This window comes from Symphalangus syndactylus, chromosome 14 (genome assembly GCF_028878055.3).
Source record: "Symphalangus syndactylus isolate Jambi chromosome 14, NHGRI_mSymSyn1-v2.1_pri, whole genome shotgun sequence".
NCBI classification, from domain to species: domain Eukaryota; kingdom Metazoa; phylum Chordata; class Mammalia; order Primates; family Hylobatidae; genus Symphalangus; species Symphalangus syndactylus.
Genome location: NC_072436.2, coordinates 94316070 through 94333630, shown reverse-complemented (window position 1 = coordinate 94333630; position 17561 = coordinate 94316070). Strand labels below are relative to the sequence as shown.

The 17561-nt window shown below is 38.3% G+C and overlaps 2 protein-coding genes across 3 annotated transcripts in view; one reads left to right on the top strand and one right to left on the bottom strand.

The window, feature by feature from the left end:
- The window catches only part of PIGF (phosphatidylinositol glycan anchor biosynthesis class F), a 36513-nt gene extending 27519 nt beyond the window's left edge, over positions 1-8994 (bottom strand). The window contains exons 1-4 of one of the 2 annotated variants that reach the window (XM_055243700.2): positions 8796-8994; positions 6760-7008; positions 5516-5607; positions 4105-4221 (exon numbers count right to left, since the gene is read on the bottom strand). In XM_055243700.2, coding sequence (XP_055099675.1) covers positions 4105-4221; positions 5516-5607; positions 6760-7008; positions 8796-8846 — 509 coding nt within the window. In that variant the 5' untranslated portion in view covers positions 8847-8994. The remainder of the gene's footprint in view (positions 1-4104; positions 4222-5515; positions 5608-6759; positions 7009-8795) is intronic. The other variant, XM_063618065.1, reaches the window with a different exon arrangement.
- On the top strand, positions 8963-16852 carry CRIPT (CXXC repeat containing interactor of PDZ3 domain). Its single transcript, XM_055243704.2, has 5 exons — positions 8963-9160; positions 10628-10693; positions 11466-11520; positions 15577-15680; positions 15968-16852. The coding sequence occupies exons 1-5, from the start codon at positions 9145-9147 to the stop codon at positions 16030-16032; spliced, it is 306 nt and encodes a 101-aa protein (XP_055099679.1). The 5' UTR covers positions 8963-9144; the 3' UTR covers positions 16033-16852.
- The last annotated feature ends 709 nt before the right edge of the window (positions 16853-17561 follow it).

Below are 17561 nucleotides of genomic sequence, written 5' to 3'. Positions count from 1 at the left end.
AGTAGACCTTCTTTCAAAATTGGAGTCAACCCTCTCAAAGCCTGCCATTGCTTTGCTTTATTAACTAAGTTTATGCAATATCCTAAATCCTTTGTTGTCATTTCAACAATATTCATGGCATCTTCACCAGTAGATTCCATCTCAGGAGACCATTTTCTTTCTCATCCAGAAGTAATTCCTCATCTGTTCAAGTTTTATCATAATGTTGCAGCAATTCAGTCACATCTTCAGGCTCCTGTTCTAATTCTAGTTCTCTGGCTATTTCCACCACATTCACAGTGTTTTCCTCCACTGAAGTCCTGAACCTCTCAACATCATTCATGAGGAATGGAATCAGCTTCTCGTCAATGTTGATATTTTTATCTCCTCCCATGAATCACAAATGTCCTCAATGGCATCCATCTAGAATGGTGAATCTTTTCCAGAAGGTTTTCAATTTACTTTTTCCAAATCCATCAGAGGAATCACTATCTATGGCAGCTATAGCCTTACAAAATGTGTTTCTTAAGTAATAAGATTTGAAAATTAAAATTACTCCTTGATCCATGGGCTACAGAATGGATCTTGTGTTGTAGGCATGAAAAAAACATTAATATTCTTGTACATCTCCAAAAGAGCTCTTGGGTGACTAGGTACATTGTGAATGAGCAGCAATATTTTGAAAGGATTTTTTTTTTTTTTTTCTGAGCAGTAGGTCTTAAAAGTGAGCTTAAAATATTCAGTAAACCATGTTATAAACAGATGTGCTGTCATCCAGACTTTGTTGTTCCACTGACAGTATAGGCAAAGTAGATTTAGCATAATTCTTAAGGGCCCTAGGATTTGCAAAATGGTAAATTAGCATTGACTTCAACTTTAACAAAGTCTCTAGCTGCACTGGCCCCTAACAAGAGAGTCAGCCTGTCAAGCATTGAAGGTGGCCACTGACTTCTCCTCTCTAACTTTAAAAGTCCTAGATGGCATCTTCTTTCAATAGAAGGCTGTTTTGTCTCCATTAAAAATCTGTTATTTAGCCACCTTCACCAACGATCTTAGCTAGATCTTCTGGATAACTTGCTACAGCTTCTACATCAGCACTTGTTGCTTCACTTTGCACTTTTATGTGATGGTGATGGCTTCTTTCCTTAAGCCTCATGAATCAGCCACTGCTAGATTCAAACTTTTCTTCTGTAACTTTCTCACCTCTCTCAGCCTTCACAGAATTGAAGAGAGTTAGAGCCTTAGTCTGGATTAGGATTTGGCTTGGAATGTTGTATCTGGTTTGATCTTCCATCCAGACCATAAAACTTTCTCCCCATCAGCAATAAGGCTGTTCCACTTTCTTGTCACTCATGTGTTTACTAGAGTAGACTTTAAATTTCCTTTAAGAACTTTTCCTTTGCATTCACAACTTGGCTATTTGGCACAAGGTGCTTCACTTTTAGTCTGTCTCAGTTCTTGACAACCTAACTTTTTCATTAAGCTTAATCACTTCTAGCTTTTGATTTAAAGTGAGAGACAAGTAAACTTTTTCCTTTCACTTGAACACTTAAGAGGCCATAGTAGGGTTATTAACTGGCCTAAATTTGATATTTTTGTATCGCAGGGAACAGGGAGGGGAGAGAGAGAGGGAGGGTGGGGGAGGGAGAGAGAGAGAGAGAGAACATGTTGGTAGGTGAAGCAGTCAGAACATGTACAACGTTTATTAAGATCATCATCTGATATGGGCATGCGCCGTGGTGCCCCAAAACAACTACAAAAAGTAACAGCAAAGACCACAAATCACCATAATAGATATAATAATAATGAAAAAGCTTGAAATATTGTGAGAGTTTCCAATGAAGAGAACACATGCTGTTGGAAAAATGGCGCTGATACATTTGCTTAACGCAGGGTTGCCACAAACCTTCAATTTATAAAAAACAGTATCTGAGCAATATCTGAGAAGTACAATAAAGTGAGGAACAATAAAATGAGGTATGCCTGTATTTTGTAACCATTTTACACATGTAAAACTGTGCTACCATTTTTATTAAGTTCCTATCTTCTCTTTACATGTCACTGACGAATTGTTTTAGTGTTATGACCTAACCCCATCTTTCCCATAAGCTCTGTGGTTTTTATTGCCCATTTTGTACGGAACACACAGGCCACATTACAGCAGAACTAATTGTAAAATCACATGACAGTATTGCCCCCAAATATACCCATTATTAGACATAGATTTGAAAACTGGAGAAATCACTAATCCAAAGTAATAAGATTTCAATCCAATTTCACTATTTAAAAATTTCAAACTAAAAGGCTAAAAGCAATTGATACCATCTGGGATATTATGGTAATAACGTAGAAAATGCTTTCAGTTGTTACACTTCTGTTTTCTAGAGACTTTATGAATATTAGAAGACGGTTCCAAGGGAAAACAAACAGTACTAATTCCTTTTTTTTTTTTTTTTTTTGAGACAGAGTCTCACTGTGTTGCCCAGGCTGGAGTCCAGTGGTGCGTACTCGGCTCACTGAAACCTCCGCCTCCTGGGTTCAAGCAATTCTCCTGCCTCAGCTTCCCAAGTAGCTGGGACTACAGGCACCTGCCACCACGCCCAGCTAGTTTTTGTATTTTTAGTAGAGATGGGGTTTCACCATGTTGGCCAGGCTGGTCTTGAACTCCTGACCTTAGGTGATCCACCCGCCTTGGCCTCCCAAAGTGCTGAGATTACAGGCATGAGCCACCACACCCATCCCAAACAGTACTGATTTCAAAGGGAATAAGTCGGTAATTTATGAAGCCAACCTACTCAGCATGCATCTTTTGCTCTCATTGGGCTGTTACCTTTCAAATCATACAAAAATACTCTGTTCATTTCAGTTTCAATGCTTTTATCCATTCTCCGTGCACGAGGTGCCTTTCTCTTCCTTCTTGTTCTCACCAAATCATATACTCTTGACTTAAGTCCATCATAGATCATTCCCATCTCCCCCTCCATTATTTACTGATGCTCTGTCCCTTTGAGTTCCTACAGCACTTATTGCTGGATTTACACATTTGTAATCTGATGTTATTTGCTCATTTTTTTTCCCTTGAACAGATAAGCTCCTCAGCAAAAGAATCCTCCTAATAAAGCCAGGTGCAGTGGCTCACACCTGTAATCCCAGCACTTTGGGAGGCGAGGCGGGCGGATCATGAGGTCGAGATCAAGACCATCCTGGCCAACATGGTGAAACCCTGTCTCTACTAAAAATACAAAAATTAGCTGGGCATGGTGGCATGCACCTGTAGTCCCAGCTACTTGGGAGGCTGAGGCAGGAGAATCACTTAAACCTGGGAGGTGGAGGTTGCAGTGAGCCGAACTCATGCCACTGCGCTCCAGCCTGGCGACAGAGCGAGGTTCCATCTCAAAAAAAAGAAAAAGAATCCTCCTAATACTTCAGAAACCACACAGCTTAGCATAACACAGAGCACAGAGTAAGTGCTCAAGAAGTTCTTGCTGCTGGGTGATAAATAAGAAAGAATCAAATAACCTTCTGACTTTCTTAGCTAGATCTCCACTATTTCTGGTGCATATCATTTAAATGACTTTCAAGAAGCTAAAATTTTAACTTAGCCATGCTGAAAATCTATACGGCCGCCAAGGAAATGAAATCTCATAAAACTTGCGCTCTGGTATCTTATCACGACAAAGGCTAAACAAGAAATTATCACTGTTACACAACACATTTTTAGATTGTGGACCCCACTTCTACCTTATAAAATGTATGTAAGCAATTTTATTTACAGCAATTTTATCACAGTGCCAAATTATCCCAGAACCATGGTTTTCAAGGCTTTCTTTTAATAGCAGAATTTTTTTTTATTTCTTCTTTTTTTTTTTTTAAACAAACAAAAGGCTAGGTGGAATTCTACCATACAGAAAAAAGCAGAGCTGATCTTGCTAATGTGGAGGGAGGGGCTTGTAGTTCTGCCTGCCCTGTCCCCAGTCCCCAATTGCAGTGACCCCTTAAGGCATCTCTGAGCACCATCAGCAATGAGAAGCACTCAGAATAATCAGCAAACTGCCATGAATAGAAAAATACTTCATTAATTATATTTTAATTTCAATACCATTATAATATAAAATTAAAACTTACCCATTTCTACTGAAAACTCTTAGCCATGCTTTGAGGTTTGGTCCTAACAAACATAAGCAAGGCACAGTAGTAAAAGCAGACAAAATAAGTGCAAATAAAAATGTTTCCAATGCCAACCTAGAAACAAAAAGATTAATTTTTTAAAAAGTGTTAAAGGTACACATACACATACATAATCTTTATTATATAAATAAAATATGAAATATCTTCCTATGCTTTAATTTGAAAAGTAACATGAATGCCACCAAAATGATGACTATAAATAATTTTACTACCAACATGTAGCTTTAAAAAACAATCTAGCAAATATTTCGCTTTAATGATAGATTTCAGAAGTGTTAAAGACCCTAGGATCCATGCTGAGACTTTCATTGCAAAAACAAACAAACAAACAAAATCCATTTCTAGATAGTTAGCTTTCTCCTCAATAGTCTCTGGAACTTTCTCTACAACTAGTGGTTCAATGTTAACATATATTGGAAACACCTGGAGAGCTGGATAAACTGAAGATTGGCGGGGGCTCTACCCCTAGAGTTTCTGACTGAAGCTTGAGTATTTGCATTTTGATATAATGCTGATGCTGCTGGTTTGAAAACCACATTTGAGAATCACTGTGCCAGACACATTCATTCTACTTTAAAATGGATTAGACAGGAACCACCATTTTCCATTACAAAGGTCTTGTTCTCTCCCATCTAGAAAAGAATAACCTGTCAGTTTAGTGTGTGTATGTAAAACTATGTATAAATATATATATATATGTATATAAAACGGTATACTTAGCAACACATATATATGTGTGTGTATATGTATATGTATCTCATCACTCATTTCGCCATGATCATTAGTCACTGCTAAACTGAAGCTTCTCAAACTATGATAAATATTATGTAAGAAACATTCATGAATTTTGTTTCTAAGAATTTGAAATTTGTCAGTTCAGAAAAAGTGTTAAATTTTACCTTTAAATGATAAACACCAGCTTATTAAGTACTTGAATACAGGAATCTATTGACTTTTGTAAGAAAAACTCCATTCAAGTACTTTAGAGTCACATTTATAAGAACTGATATGCTAATTATAACTAACTTACACATATAATCATAGCAAGTTCTCTCAGAGGTTCTAAGGGCCAAATACTTATTGGTATAGTACAGTTTCTCTACTCTCCCTTCTCTCAACATGCAATTGGATAATAGAAGGCTAGGTAACAAGAGTATTTAATAAATTAAGTTATTCTGCTTTTTTTTTTTTTTTTCGAAAAAGAATAACACTGCTAATGATGTTGGTGTCCTTACTTGATCTATTAATGATGCACATCATGGTTTTTCTCTAGTTGCTAAGAATTAGCACACAGTTTGGTAAATGAATGTTTTAAAATATAAATTTAGGGTAAAAATTTCAAACTTACTCTATTAGTGGTGCTCCATACAGAACAAAAATTACATGAAAGGAGAAACAAGACGTAAGAAAGTAGATACAGCATTTCAAAAATCTGGTTCCCTAAAAGAGAAATGAATAACCTGAAGACTCAAGATAATGCCTAAAGGACAATAAATTCTTCCATTTTATCTACAAACACAACTTGTTCCCATAATGCGTAAAACAGTTCAAATGTTCTTGGGTATACTCAAATCAGATCACATGTTCTGTACCCAGTCACATACACAACCCTCGATACAGACTAAAAAAGCGTAAAAGGCAAATATCACCTTCCGCCCATATTCTACCCATCTGACCTACATAGGTCGAAAAGAGGTTCTGTTTCCATGGTAATATAGAGCTATGTCATTAATCAATATTTATCAAATACTGATTGACATCAGAGAGCTAGTATACAAAAAATAGAGTATTATGCGATGATAGAGGAAATATCTGCAGAAAATAACAATTTTTTTCATTTTAAAACAAAATTCCTGGGAAAATTGCACTAAAAAAGCAAAATACTAAATAATTCTTGAAATCACACTCATATTACACAACCCGTATGAAAAAAGACCTGAACATCTACAAAAAAACATGAGATCTTCTTGATTTGGAGCTTAAGAATATATAAACATAACACATACATTCAGCTTTTCCAATCATAGGCAGTAAATGACCTACAGAGCTTATACATGGTAGAAAATAATGTTAAGTGTGCACATTATTAGTAATAGCCAAGTGAATATCTACTGCAGTGAATATTCTGGAAAATTGATTCTAATATCTGAAAACTGTTTAGTCAAGGAAGGCCATGTTGGAAACAAGCATTACCACAGGCTTATATTGCAATTTCTGAAAAACCCATTAAGTGGCTTTCAGAAATGCAAAAACAATAAAAATAAACTGCAATGTCTTATTGAGTAAGGTTTAAAGATAGACTGTCACATGTATTTATTTTCAATGGTGACATAAAACAATGACTACACAGGCTCACAATATTATAATACGCTCTGAAGAATTCATAATTCCACAATTAATGCAAGGCAAGGATCAATCGAACATTGTGGGCAGCCTTCCAGCAAGTAACAGGCTACCAATTTGGGGGAAAAAAAATCAGGTTCCCTTTACTCACTATAAATAACTTAATGAAGACTTGACGAATACTTTATTCTTTCATTAAAAGAAACACTAGCTCCATCCAAAAATCGGTTATTGAGACATAAGCCTTACCTTGTGTGATAATGAACTTCTTTTAGAGGATGTATTTGGTTTCACTACTAAATATAGTACTAGATTGACAGCAGTTACAAAACCAGAACAGATGCACAACCATGTCAAGTGTGTTTCCAATATTGAGAAGTTCTCCAAGAAGAGTGATGGGATGAAGACACTTAGGATAATTGAAAATATGCATAAAAGATGGGTATACAGTAGTCTCTTGATATCGGTATCTTTCATGGTGTTTTCTTGGGTGGCTAGCTAACAAAAAACAAGAAAAGAAGAGCATATGCAATAAAGACTTTTTCCATTGTTTTAAATGTTTTGACCCCTAAAAATAAGTCATAAAGTCAATTTTCTATGAGCAATGTATTTGTTTCAAAACACAGAAGATGCAGACGTGTAGATGCACATACAGACTTAGCCTTCTATTCTACCTTTGATTTTGTTAATATGGTACAAACATCTCTCAGAGCCTAAAAAGAACAAATTTACTAATTTCTTAAATATTGTGACTGGTTTCTGCAAAAGGGTCATGTCCTAGGACCAATAAAGCAATTCATTTAAACTTTTTTGGCCAATATCACAGAGATGAAATCAACTGTGTGGATTAAATTATCTACTGCCTGTTGGAATTATAACCAAAGTTTATTTATGAGGTTTCTAGAATGCATAGGTTATAATTCCAACAACCCCACAAATAGGCTGAATTGTTGGTATTTTTTTTTTTACTCTTGTCTAACATTACAGTAGTTCACATCTTCTAGCAAATGCCAAATGACACCAAGTGCACATTCCAATACTCAAATGGTGGCCGGCGGAATCAAGAGTTCAAAGAGCACCACACTAAACCAAGGGATCCCAATGCTTCAGAAATACCAAGATGACAACGTCTGTTACAGGTGTTAAAATTCCAACCAAAAGTAGAGAACGAATGGAAGAAGGAAAAAAAAATTACCGTCTCTAAAATACACATATTTAAATTACCTGAGAGCTGACTAATTGTACTGTTAAACAAGGACTTTATTAATTTAAAGTAACAGTCAATATGTTACATTATGGAGTATATTCCAGAAAACAGAAATATCTCAGAAAAAAATACTACACACACACACACACGCACACGCGCGCGCGTGGGCGGAGGGGCGCCCACTAGTGCGAAAAGCAGAAGGGCGAACCTGGGCCTTATCCTAATAGCTCTCATTTAATTCACCCAGTGCTTTTCAAAGGCAGACATTTTACTGATAAGGACTTAACACGGCAAACAGGTGAGGTGGTCCAAGGTCCCATGCGCTACAGCCATCTCTCTGGTATAAGGAAATACACTAGGCATGAAGAAGCAAACGGATGGCAAGAAGGGACAAAGGGAAAGTTTCCCATAGATTCTATCTTAAGCTGATTGAGGGAGGGCAAGGGGATCAGGAATCCATTCTCTCAACAGATAGCCCTTCAGCGATTTTTCTGAGCCACCCTCGGAATCGCAGCTGCCATCAGCAGATGTGGAGGTAATACAGTGAGCAGGACCCAAACTCAAATGTTTGCTGAATGAATGAAGGAACCAGAGTAGGCAAAGAGGGAACCAGCACCGTGTTAGGCCCTGGCGTGCCCCCAGGACGCCTGCAGAAGTGCCACGGGCATGACACGGCCCACCTCACCAGGCACCGCAGCGGAGACAAGGCTCTTCCGAGCGGCCCCCAGAGGAGCCTTCGCGGGCATCGCCGCACCTTCACCGGCAGCCCCACCCCAACCCGGGTCCCTCGGGATTCTGCCCAAGTCTAGGCCGGCGCGAGCGTGAGCAGCGAGGAACCAGCTGAGAGGCAGGATCAAAGAGCTCTGGAGTTGAAGACAAGGGAAAACTGGGGGACAGAGGCGAAAACTCGGATCCGAAAGGGGGGTCTGTCCATCAGGGCACGCCGGAAGAGTGGCGCTCGAGCTGACGGCGAGCGCGGGCGGGCCGGGGCGCCGAGGCTCAGGGTTGCTTCGGCAATTCGCGGGGGTAGCTTGCACCCCGGGAGGCGAGAGCGCCGAGGGAGACCAGCGGGGCTTACCTCACTCTCCCTCCCGCGAAAGGGAAGCGGGTAACCACTGCCTCCTACCATCAGGTACAACGGGCGGCCCAGGCCCACGCGCAGGCGCAGGGTTATGAGGCGGAGACCCACGGCAGAACAGCCAGTCGCAGAAAAAGAGGGGCGGGCAAATGGGGCAGCCCCGCCTAGCTGCTCGCGTTCAATCCTCCTGCGGCTTTCCAGGTTTCGGGTAGGCGGGAGCGTGGGCTTAGAAGCCGGAAGTGGGTTGACGTAGCCCGGAAGGGGAATACTTCCAAGTTATAGTGTTGATGTTTTCAGCCTGCTGCTGCTGCTGCTGCTGTTGCGGCTAGGGGAACCGTCGTGGGGAAGGATGGTGTGCGAAAAATGTGAGTTAAGGGGCAGCTTCTGCGGGAGGAGGAGGCTGGGAGAACCTAACTGAGCTCTCCTTTGCCTTCTCTTTCTTTTTTCGTCGCCTACAGGTCTCTGATTCTATCCGCTGTCTTTCTACCCTATCCTTTTACCATTTTTGCACCTCCCCAACGACCATACAGTCCTATATGTTTTGCACTCAGAATGGTCTCAGTTCTGCACCTCCTTCTCTATTTCTGTTGCCTTCCCCCAGCCCCAGATCTCATCAGCTCCCCTCCCATATAAAAATGTTCAATTAAACCCCAACGACACCTTTCTGTCTTGGCGATTCCTGACCTTTCCTTTTTATTCATGTAACAAGTATTGTACTCCTGCCAAATGCTAGACACTAGAACCAAAGACTAAGGACTTTGCCTTATTCATTCTCGTTAGTCATTAAGCCAGGATATGGCTTAGAGTAAGCCCAGAAGATGTTTGAATTGAAAATCAACTAAGTGCAAATTATTATTTCCCTAACTTAAAACCTTTAATAAATTCTCAGTGTGCAGAGAATAATTTGGGGATTCTATATTTGGAACCTGGCGTTCAGGACCCTCCACACTAAGGCCCCAACTTATTTTTCCAGCTTCATCTTCACTGACCCTTATCCTCTTCACATTTTGACCAAACAAAATACTCTTTGTGCCCATGTGTACTCTAAGCTTTCATATGTCTTTCCTCAGAATGTGTCCTTTATCTAGTTTGCCTTCATCCTCTTTACTCCTTTTTGTTCACAGTCCTATTGCCACATATTCAAATCCTCTCTCTTGCCTTCTCCCCAAACTTTCTTTTCTTGGATTTCCTTAGCCAGGGTTATTTCTTCCTGCATGGAATTTCACCTAGTACTTTAGCTCTCGATTATTACACCTTTTATTTTTTAAGCTAACATTTTGGTTGAATGGTTCTTTTGGCGGGGAGGGTCTGTGATCCCTCTGAGAATCTGATGAAAACTATAGACTCCTGCCAGGAAAAAAAATGAATATATAAAAGGTTTGTGTACAACTCCACCTTGTTCACATATCTCTTAAGATCCACCTGTGGAACCCAGGTTACAGCTTGCTGTTAAAGAAATTAGTATACTATAATCTCTTTAAAATTGTGTCTGATTCATCACTTTATTTTTCTCAGCACTTTGTATAGTTTATACATGGTAGATGCTTAGTAAATATTTATGGAACAAATAGACTTACCAGATTTGTTTAAAGTATAAACCAGCAGTGAAAGCTTATTATAAGTCATCTTATTATCCTACAGATTTTACTGAGGGTCAGTCATTCACTGGCCACAGTTAATATGAGTCTCAGTTGACTGGCTGCTCTCCCAGCATTAACAGGCTCCTACGGTAATAGCACTGATAGTCGATACCATTGTGAACCTTAGGCACAATGTAATGCACCTATTAAATAGTAAATTTTAATTTTCCTTTTACTATCTTGTTCTAACAGGTGAAAAGAAACTTGGTACTGTTATCACTCCAGATACATGGAAAGATGGTGCTAGGAATACCACAGGTATTTCTTCTTACAGAAAATAGGAATTTAACCAAATACTTACTGTGAATAATACTTCAGCTTTTACATTATTTGTACAATGAAAGGTTATGTGTTCAAAGTATTTTATCTATTAAACATTAAAGAATACTGGGTCCCCAAGTGATTTAATATCTTCTATTTAGTTCTCAGTTACTTGTACGGGTTCCTAGTATCAGGAGATAGCAAAATTATTAAATGATTGTCAAGTGATGGCAATATCACAGTATTTGATTTGATTCAGCTTATTTAGAGTCTGTATTTAATTTCTGCACTCTTCTGAGGAGAAATTTCTTTTAATCTTCTGATTTTTATATTCTTGAATAAATTCTTTAACCCATTTTACCTTCATTATCGTTAATTACTTATGATGAAGTATTTACCTTCATTATTATTAAACACATATAGTAAAGTATGTTTTCAATGGGTAGAAAAATAAACATTTTCATTGTATTCAAGGTCTATGACACTGAAGTAGTGGCTTCTAGATTTTACGCTATGTAGAGTAAATATAGACCCATTCCTAAAGTACTCCCTTGAGTCTGAGAAATAAAATGATTGTATTTTATACAAATTTTACTATTTCCCTAATAAATGTTTTCTTTTTAAGCAGTGTCTTAATAACCTATTAAATGAGGATTTAAAAATTAGATATAGGCTACTATTTTGGTAGAAAGTCAAGGAATGAACTTCTTAATATTATATGTTAAATGTATAGAAATAACCCACTAAAATATCTTTTATTTTGATACAGAAAGTGGTGGAAGAAAGCTGAATGAAAATAAAGCTTTGACTTCAAAAAAAGCAAGGTGGGTAAGAGGATCCATAGATGGGTCATATAAATTTCCTTCTTTTAGTATTAAGTCTGCTGGAGTGAATTTGATGTGCATCGTTCCATTTGCAGGAAAAGAGTTAGATGGTTCCTAGCACTCAGAACCAAGCTATCTGTTACAGTCCTGCTGGTTTTACCTTATTCCTCCTCACTGTATCAATATATGAAGATATTAGTGTTATTCTCTTACAGTTTCACCAGAAAACATGACTTTTGTTTATCTCCTTCTTAATTATCCTATGAATCAGAGACAGCAGGGAAATGTGGAAAGATCATAAGCTTTGGAGTCAGACCTAAATTTGAATCTAGACTCACTGTCTAGCCTTATGACCTTAAGCAAGTTAAGCAAGTTTCTTGACCTTTCTAAACTTTATTTTTTCCTGAGAATTGGGTAAAAAGTCTCCCATCTTAAAAACAAGTTTTTGATACCACAGTTTATTATATCCAGTCTTAAAAATTCGGCTGGGTAAGGTGACTCACACCTGTAATCCTAGCACTTTGGGAAGCCAAGGCAGACAGATTACTTGAGCCCAGGAGTTTGAGACCAGCCTGGGCAACATGTGAAACCCTGTCCTACAAAAGATAGAAAAATTAGCTGGGTGTGGCAGCACGTGCCTGTAGTCCCAGCTACTCAGGTGGCTGACGTGGGAGGATCACTTGAACCCAGGGAGGTCAAGGCTGCAGTGAGCCAGGATCGCACTACTGATCTCTAGCCTGGGTGACAGAATGAGACTCTCTTTCAGAAAAAAAATTTCGTGAACGCTTTCGTCTGCCATCTGATTTCTTTGCTCTCCTTCACATCAGAAGTTTTCCAAAGTCTTACCTAGACACTTTTTCAGTGTCCTTAAGTTCCTTTCCCTCCTTCAGCCACTCTAGTCATGTGTTATCCCCACAACAGCCCTGAAACTGTTCTTGTTGAGATCACAAGTGACCTTTTAGAGTGACTTCAATCTACTGGCTTTAAATTCAAGCTATATGTTATATATATATATATATATATAATAATATTATTATATGTATATAACTCCCAAATTTATACCTCTGGCCTGACTTCTCTGAGCTCTAAACATATATCTAACAGCTTATCTGACATACCTCATTTAATGTCTAACAGGCCACTTCTTTTTCCTTCCATCTTCTCATCATAGTAGCACCACTCTGTAATCCAGTTGTTCAAGCTAAAAGCTAGAATTCCTCACTGAGTCCTCCTTTTCCTCTACTTCCCCTATCCATCAGCAAGTTCTTTGGATCTACCTCCAAAATGTAAAATGTAACCTGAAACCACCTGCTTCTGTCCATCTCACTGCTATTATCCTGTTCCGAACCACTGTTATTTCTTACTTGGAACTGTAATAACTATTGAACTATCTTCCTGCTTCTTCTCTAGTTTCCCCCAGTTGTCTCATAGTAACGAGAGTGATCCTTTACAAAGTTCCTTTGCTTAAAATCCGCCACTGGTTTTCTTTTTCACATAGAATAAAATCTAAGCCCCCTACCATGTTCTTACAAGGTCCTCCTTGATATAACCCCTCCCACCTCTCTGGCTTCGTATTGTACCACACTGCTCCTCGTTCATCATACGCCTTCCTTATTAGTTCTGCCAAGCCCACTCCCATCCAAAGAGATTTGTACTTGCTGCTGTCTCCTAGGAGTCTTCCGTTAGAGCTTACGTATCTGCCTCCTTCTTGTTGTTTGGGTCTCAGCTTCAGAGAAGTTTCCCTAATCAGCATCTAAACTAATCTCTTCTTTCCTTTTCCTCATCTCTGCCTTAGTATCCTGTTAGAATTTTCTCTATAATGCTACTATTTGAAAACCTTGCTTGTTTTATTAGATTGTCTGTTTTCTTACTGTTTACCTCTTCTCAGTAGAATATTATCTGATGAGGGCAAGGGCTTTGCCTATCATGTTCATCTTTGGTATTTAGAACAGTAAATACCATGTAATAGTAAGCACTCAGTATATATTTGCTGAATGAATAAATACCTGTTTTCTGATGTCATCCCAAGGATTAGAAATAACAACAATAAAGCCTTAACTACATACAGTGCCTGGCACATAATAGCATCTTTAATGCAGAGTCACACTATATATTGTTGACTGACTTATTGATGTCTTTGAGGACCATTCTGTTTTTATTGACTGAGCTATTATTTGTACAGATTTTATGGTTTTATATACTTGCAGTTCCTTTATGCTCTCAAACTTACTCTGATATCATTAAAAAGTAGCTGTTACTCTTGCGTACTCTCTCACTTTGGAAAATGTACTATAGTATTGCTTTGAATCTATGGTACCGTTATTTATCAGATGCATTGTTACTTTAAGAAAAAATTCTGCCAGTTTTAAGATTTCCAAGGTTAGGCTGGGCACGGTGGCTCACGCCTGTAATCTCAGCATTTTAGGAGGCCGAGGCAGGCGGATCACAAGGTCAGGAGATCGAGACCATCCTGGCTAACATGGTGAAACCCTGTCTCTACTAAAAATATGAAAAAATTAGCCGGGCGTGGTGACGGGCGCCTGTAATCCCGGCCACTCGGGAGGCTGAGGCAGGAGAATGGCGTGAACCCACGAGGCGGAGCTTGCAGTGAGCCGAGATCGCGCCACTGCACTCCAGCCTGGGTGACAGAGCGAGACTCTGTCTCAAAAAAAGGAAAACGAAGATTTCCAAGGTTCAAATGTGTATTTTTGAATAATAAAATATGGTTTTAAGAAAAAATAGCCTCTGGAAATACATGTCCAAACAAATTGAACTTATTGAAAAGAAGAAGAGTACCTATCTTTTGTGGGGAGTAAAGTGATATCCTCAGCTGGGCGCGGTGGCTCATGCCTGTGATCCCAGCACTTTGGGAGGCCGACGCAGGCAGATCTCCTGAGGTTGGGAGTTCGAGACCAGCCTGACCAACATGGAGAAACCCCATCTCTACTAAAAATACAAAATTAGCCAGGCATGGTGGCGCATGTCTGTAATCCCAGCTACTTGGGAGGCTGAGACAGGAGAATCGCTTGAACCCGGGAGGCAGAGGTTGCAGTGAGCCAAGATCGCGCCATTGCACTCCAGCCTGGGCGATAGAGTGAGATTCAGTCTCAAAAAAAAAAAAAAGTGATATTCTCTGTGTTTGGAAAAATTAACCTTTGTAAATGGGCTGTTGTGCTATACCCAAGAGAAGACACCAGGTCTAGGATGGTGTCTCGTATCTAGTATGTGAGGATCATTACAAAAACTCATTTTGTAGTTAGGGAAGCACATTTAAATCAGAGTATTCTTGCCATTTTAGGGGAAAGTATTTCTTTTTTTCACTCTTGTCACTATAAGATGGCATTTTTATATAGTGGAAGCCCTTTTATCTAAAAGGATTGAGTCAGTTAATTAAAAATGTCAGCTAATGTAAGCAGTCATTAAAAGATACACATACCTTATTTTAAATTAAAGCACGTAACTGTAGATGTATTAATCATTTGGTATTGAAACAAAGCCTTTTGAGCATAAATTGACTGATAAGTGCTCTACATGATTGTCGTCACAAAAATCACAATCAGAATATGTTCAGTATCTTTAAAGTAGAGCAAAAATTGATGCTTGAGGTGTGGAGTTCCTTTCCTAGTGATTTTCCCTCAGTTTTCAACAGTTGTCTTACCCATATCTAATTCAATAGCAATTCAGATGATACCTAGTCATCCTAAAATAGTCACTTAGGTTTTATGGAATCATTCACTCTTTTTGCACCCACATTTCATCAGTTTCCATAATATTTATGTCACACAAATAGAATGACAGATACAATTGATATGAACACGTCAAGAATAAATACTGTACAACTGATTCTTTATAAGTGTATATCTCACATGGATGGAGCAGAGCAGAGATGTACAGGCGTTATCAGACAGTAGCCATCTGGAATAGGCTAAACCGATCAATTGTAGAGGTTGATGGAGGGATGGAGAGCATGGATTAATCCTGTGTGTTACGTAAGTGGGGTTATTTAAGAGTGTTTCTAGTGTAATATACAATTTTCTCTCTAAAAAAAATCTCTAGATTTGATCCATATGGAAAGAATAAGTTCTCCACTTGCAGAATTTGTAAAAGTTCTGTGCACCAACCAGGTTCTCATTACTGCCAGGGCTGTGCCTACAAAAAAGGTAAGTTTCTTTTAATACCATTTTCTATTCATAAAACCTACTTCATTTGCTGCTAATTTGGTTAACAGAAAAGATGTAGCCTGTCATAAATTCTGTTAGCCAAACACTCTCTTTATCCTAAGGCAAAATAGAACCTAAAACCTGTTTATAATTAAAAGTATATATATATATTTTTTCTTTTCTTTTCTTTCCTGATGCTGTTAAATTATGTTTTAAGCTTCAGGATTGACTTAAACCAAACAGTTGGTATTATGATTTGATTGATCACATACCTTCTTTTATTTCAGGCATCTGTGCGATGTGTGGAAAAAAGGTTTTGGATACCAAAAACTACAAGCAAACATCTGTCTAGATGTATTGGTGGAATTTCTGGCTTTCTAAATTGTTTTACTTTCTGCCTTGAATTTTCAAGACATAGATGTCAACTTACAGAATAACATGTTTTAAGACAATTAAGTTTAAACCAGAGAATTTGATTGTTATTCATTTTGCTCTCATGTTCTAAACAGCAACAGTGTAACTAGTCTTTTGCTGTAAATGGTTATTTTCCTTATAAGCATTTTAAGAACTAAGTGGCAAATTCCATGAAAATATTTCTCAGTTCTGTATGCACTTTTATTTAACATTATTCATATAATTCCCCCCCACACTTTATTTATAGATACTGCAAAAGTGAGAAGGAGATAATAGATATTTTGCTCTGAATTTGGCATCCGGAGTTAACATTTCTCCCCTCACTCCCTTACTGGTGTCATAGTTATTAGAATCAGCAGCCTCTTAACTAATTGCAGTTTCATAGGATATATAAATGTTTCACGCCATTATTGCTGAATGGTTCTTTAGTTATTAACCTAGACCCAAATCAAAGACCAGTTGGATTTACGATATTTTTTATTTGTTCTTGCAGCCAAAGTGCCAGTTCCTTTAATATGTGACCAAGAACACAAGGAGCATCCATATGTCCAAATAAATACACTGAATTTTAGAAAAACATATTACTTTGAATTCAAATTGTCATGAAAACCAGAACAGTGTTTGTCCATGTTGCATATAATGAAAATAAATCCCAACTCTGAGAAAAGCTCTTTGAAGCAAAAACCAAACTTTTTTTTTTTTTTTACCTCCTGTCTTGCCCCCTAAAAGAAAGAAATAAAGCAAACATCTTGACTCTCCCTTTTTAAAGTTTGTTGTTTTTTTTTTTTTTTGGATACAGGATTTCACTCTGCTGCCCAGGCTGGAGTGCAGAGGTATCATCAAGCTCTCTGCAGCCTCCATCTGCTGGGCTCAAGCACTTCTTCCACCTCAGCCTCCTAAGTAGCTGGGGACTACAGGTGTGTGCCACTGTGCTCAGCTAGTTTTTATTTTTAGTAAAGACAAGGACTCGCTATGTTGCCCAAGCTGTTCTCGAACTTCTGATCTCAAGCGGTCCTCTGGCTTCAGCCTTCCAAAGTGCTGGGATACAGGTGTGAGCCACAGAACTCGGCCTCTTTTTTTTTTTTTTTAACACTACAGGTTTCACATGAATACTTTTCTTATGTTGCTTTCAGAGGTTCAGGACTTCTGCTTTTAAAACCTGCAGCCTACCATGGGAGACCAAAAAAGCATTCCCTATTTCCGACTGCAGTATGTATAAATACATACCACTACAAAATGTATAGAAAGTGTGATGAGATACATGAATGGCATTTTTATTGGTCATAACATTTTGATGAAAAGCATTTAAAGTTTTAACTTTATAAGGCTTTTCAAAATGTGTTTTTCTGAGATACATTGTTATTTATTCATATCCAGAGAAATTACAAGGATAATACAGAATATAATAATTTCTCTGAGAGCAGGAAGTATCCTCTCATGCTTAATCAGTTTGGGGTTTTTAGTTAT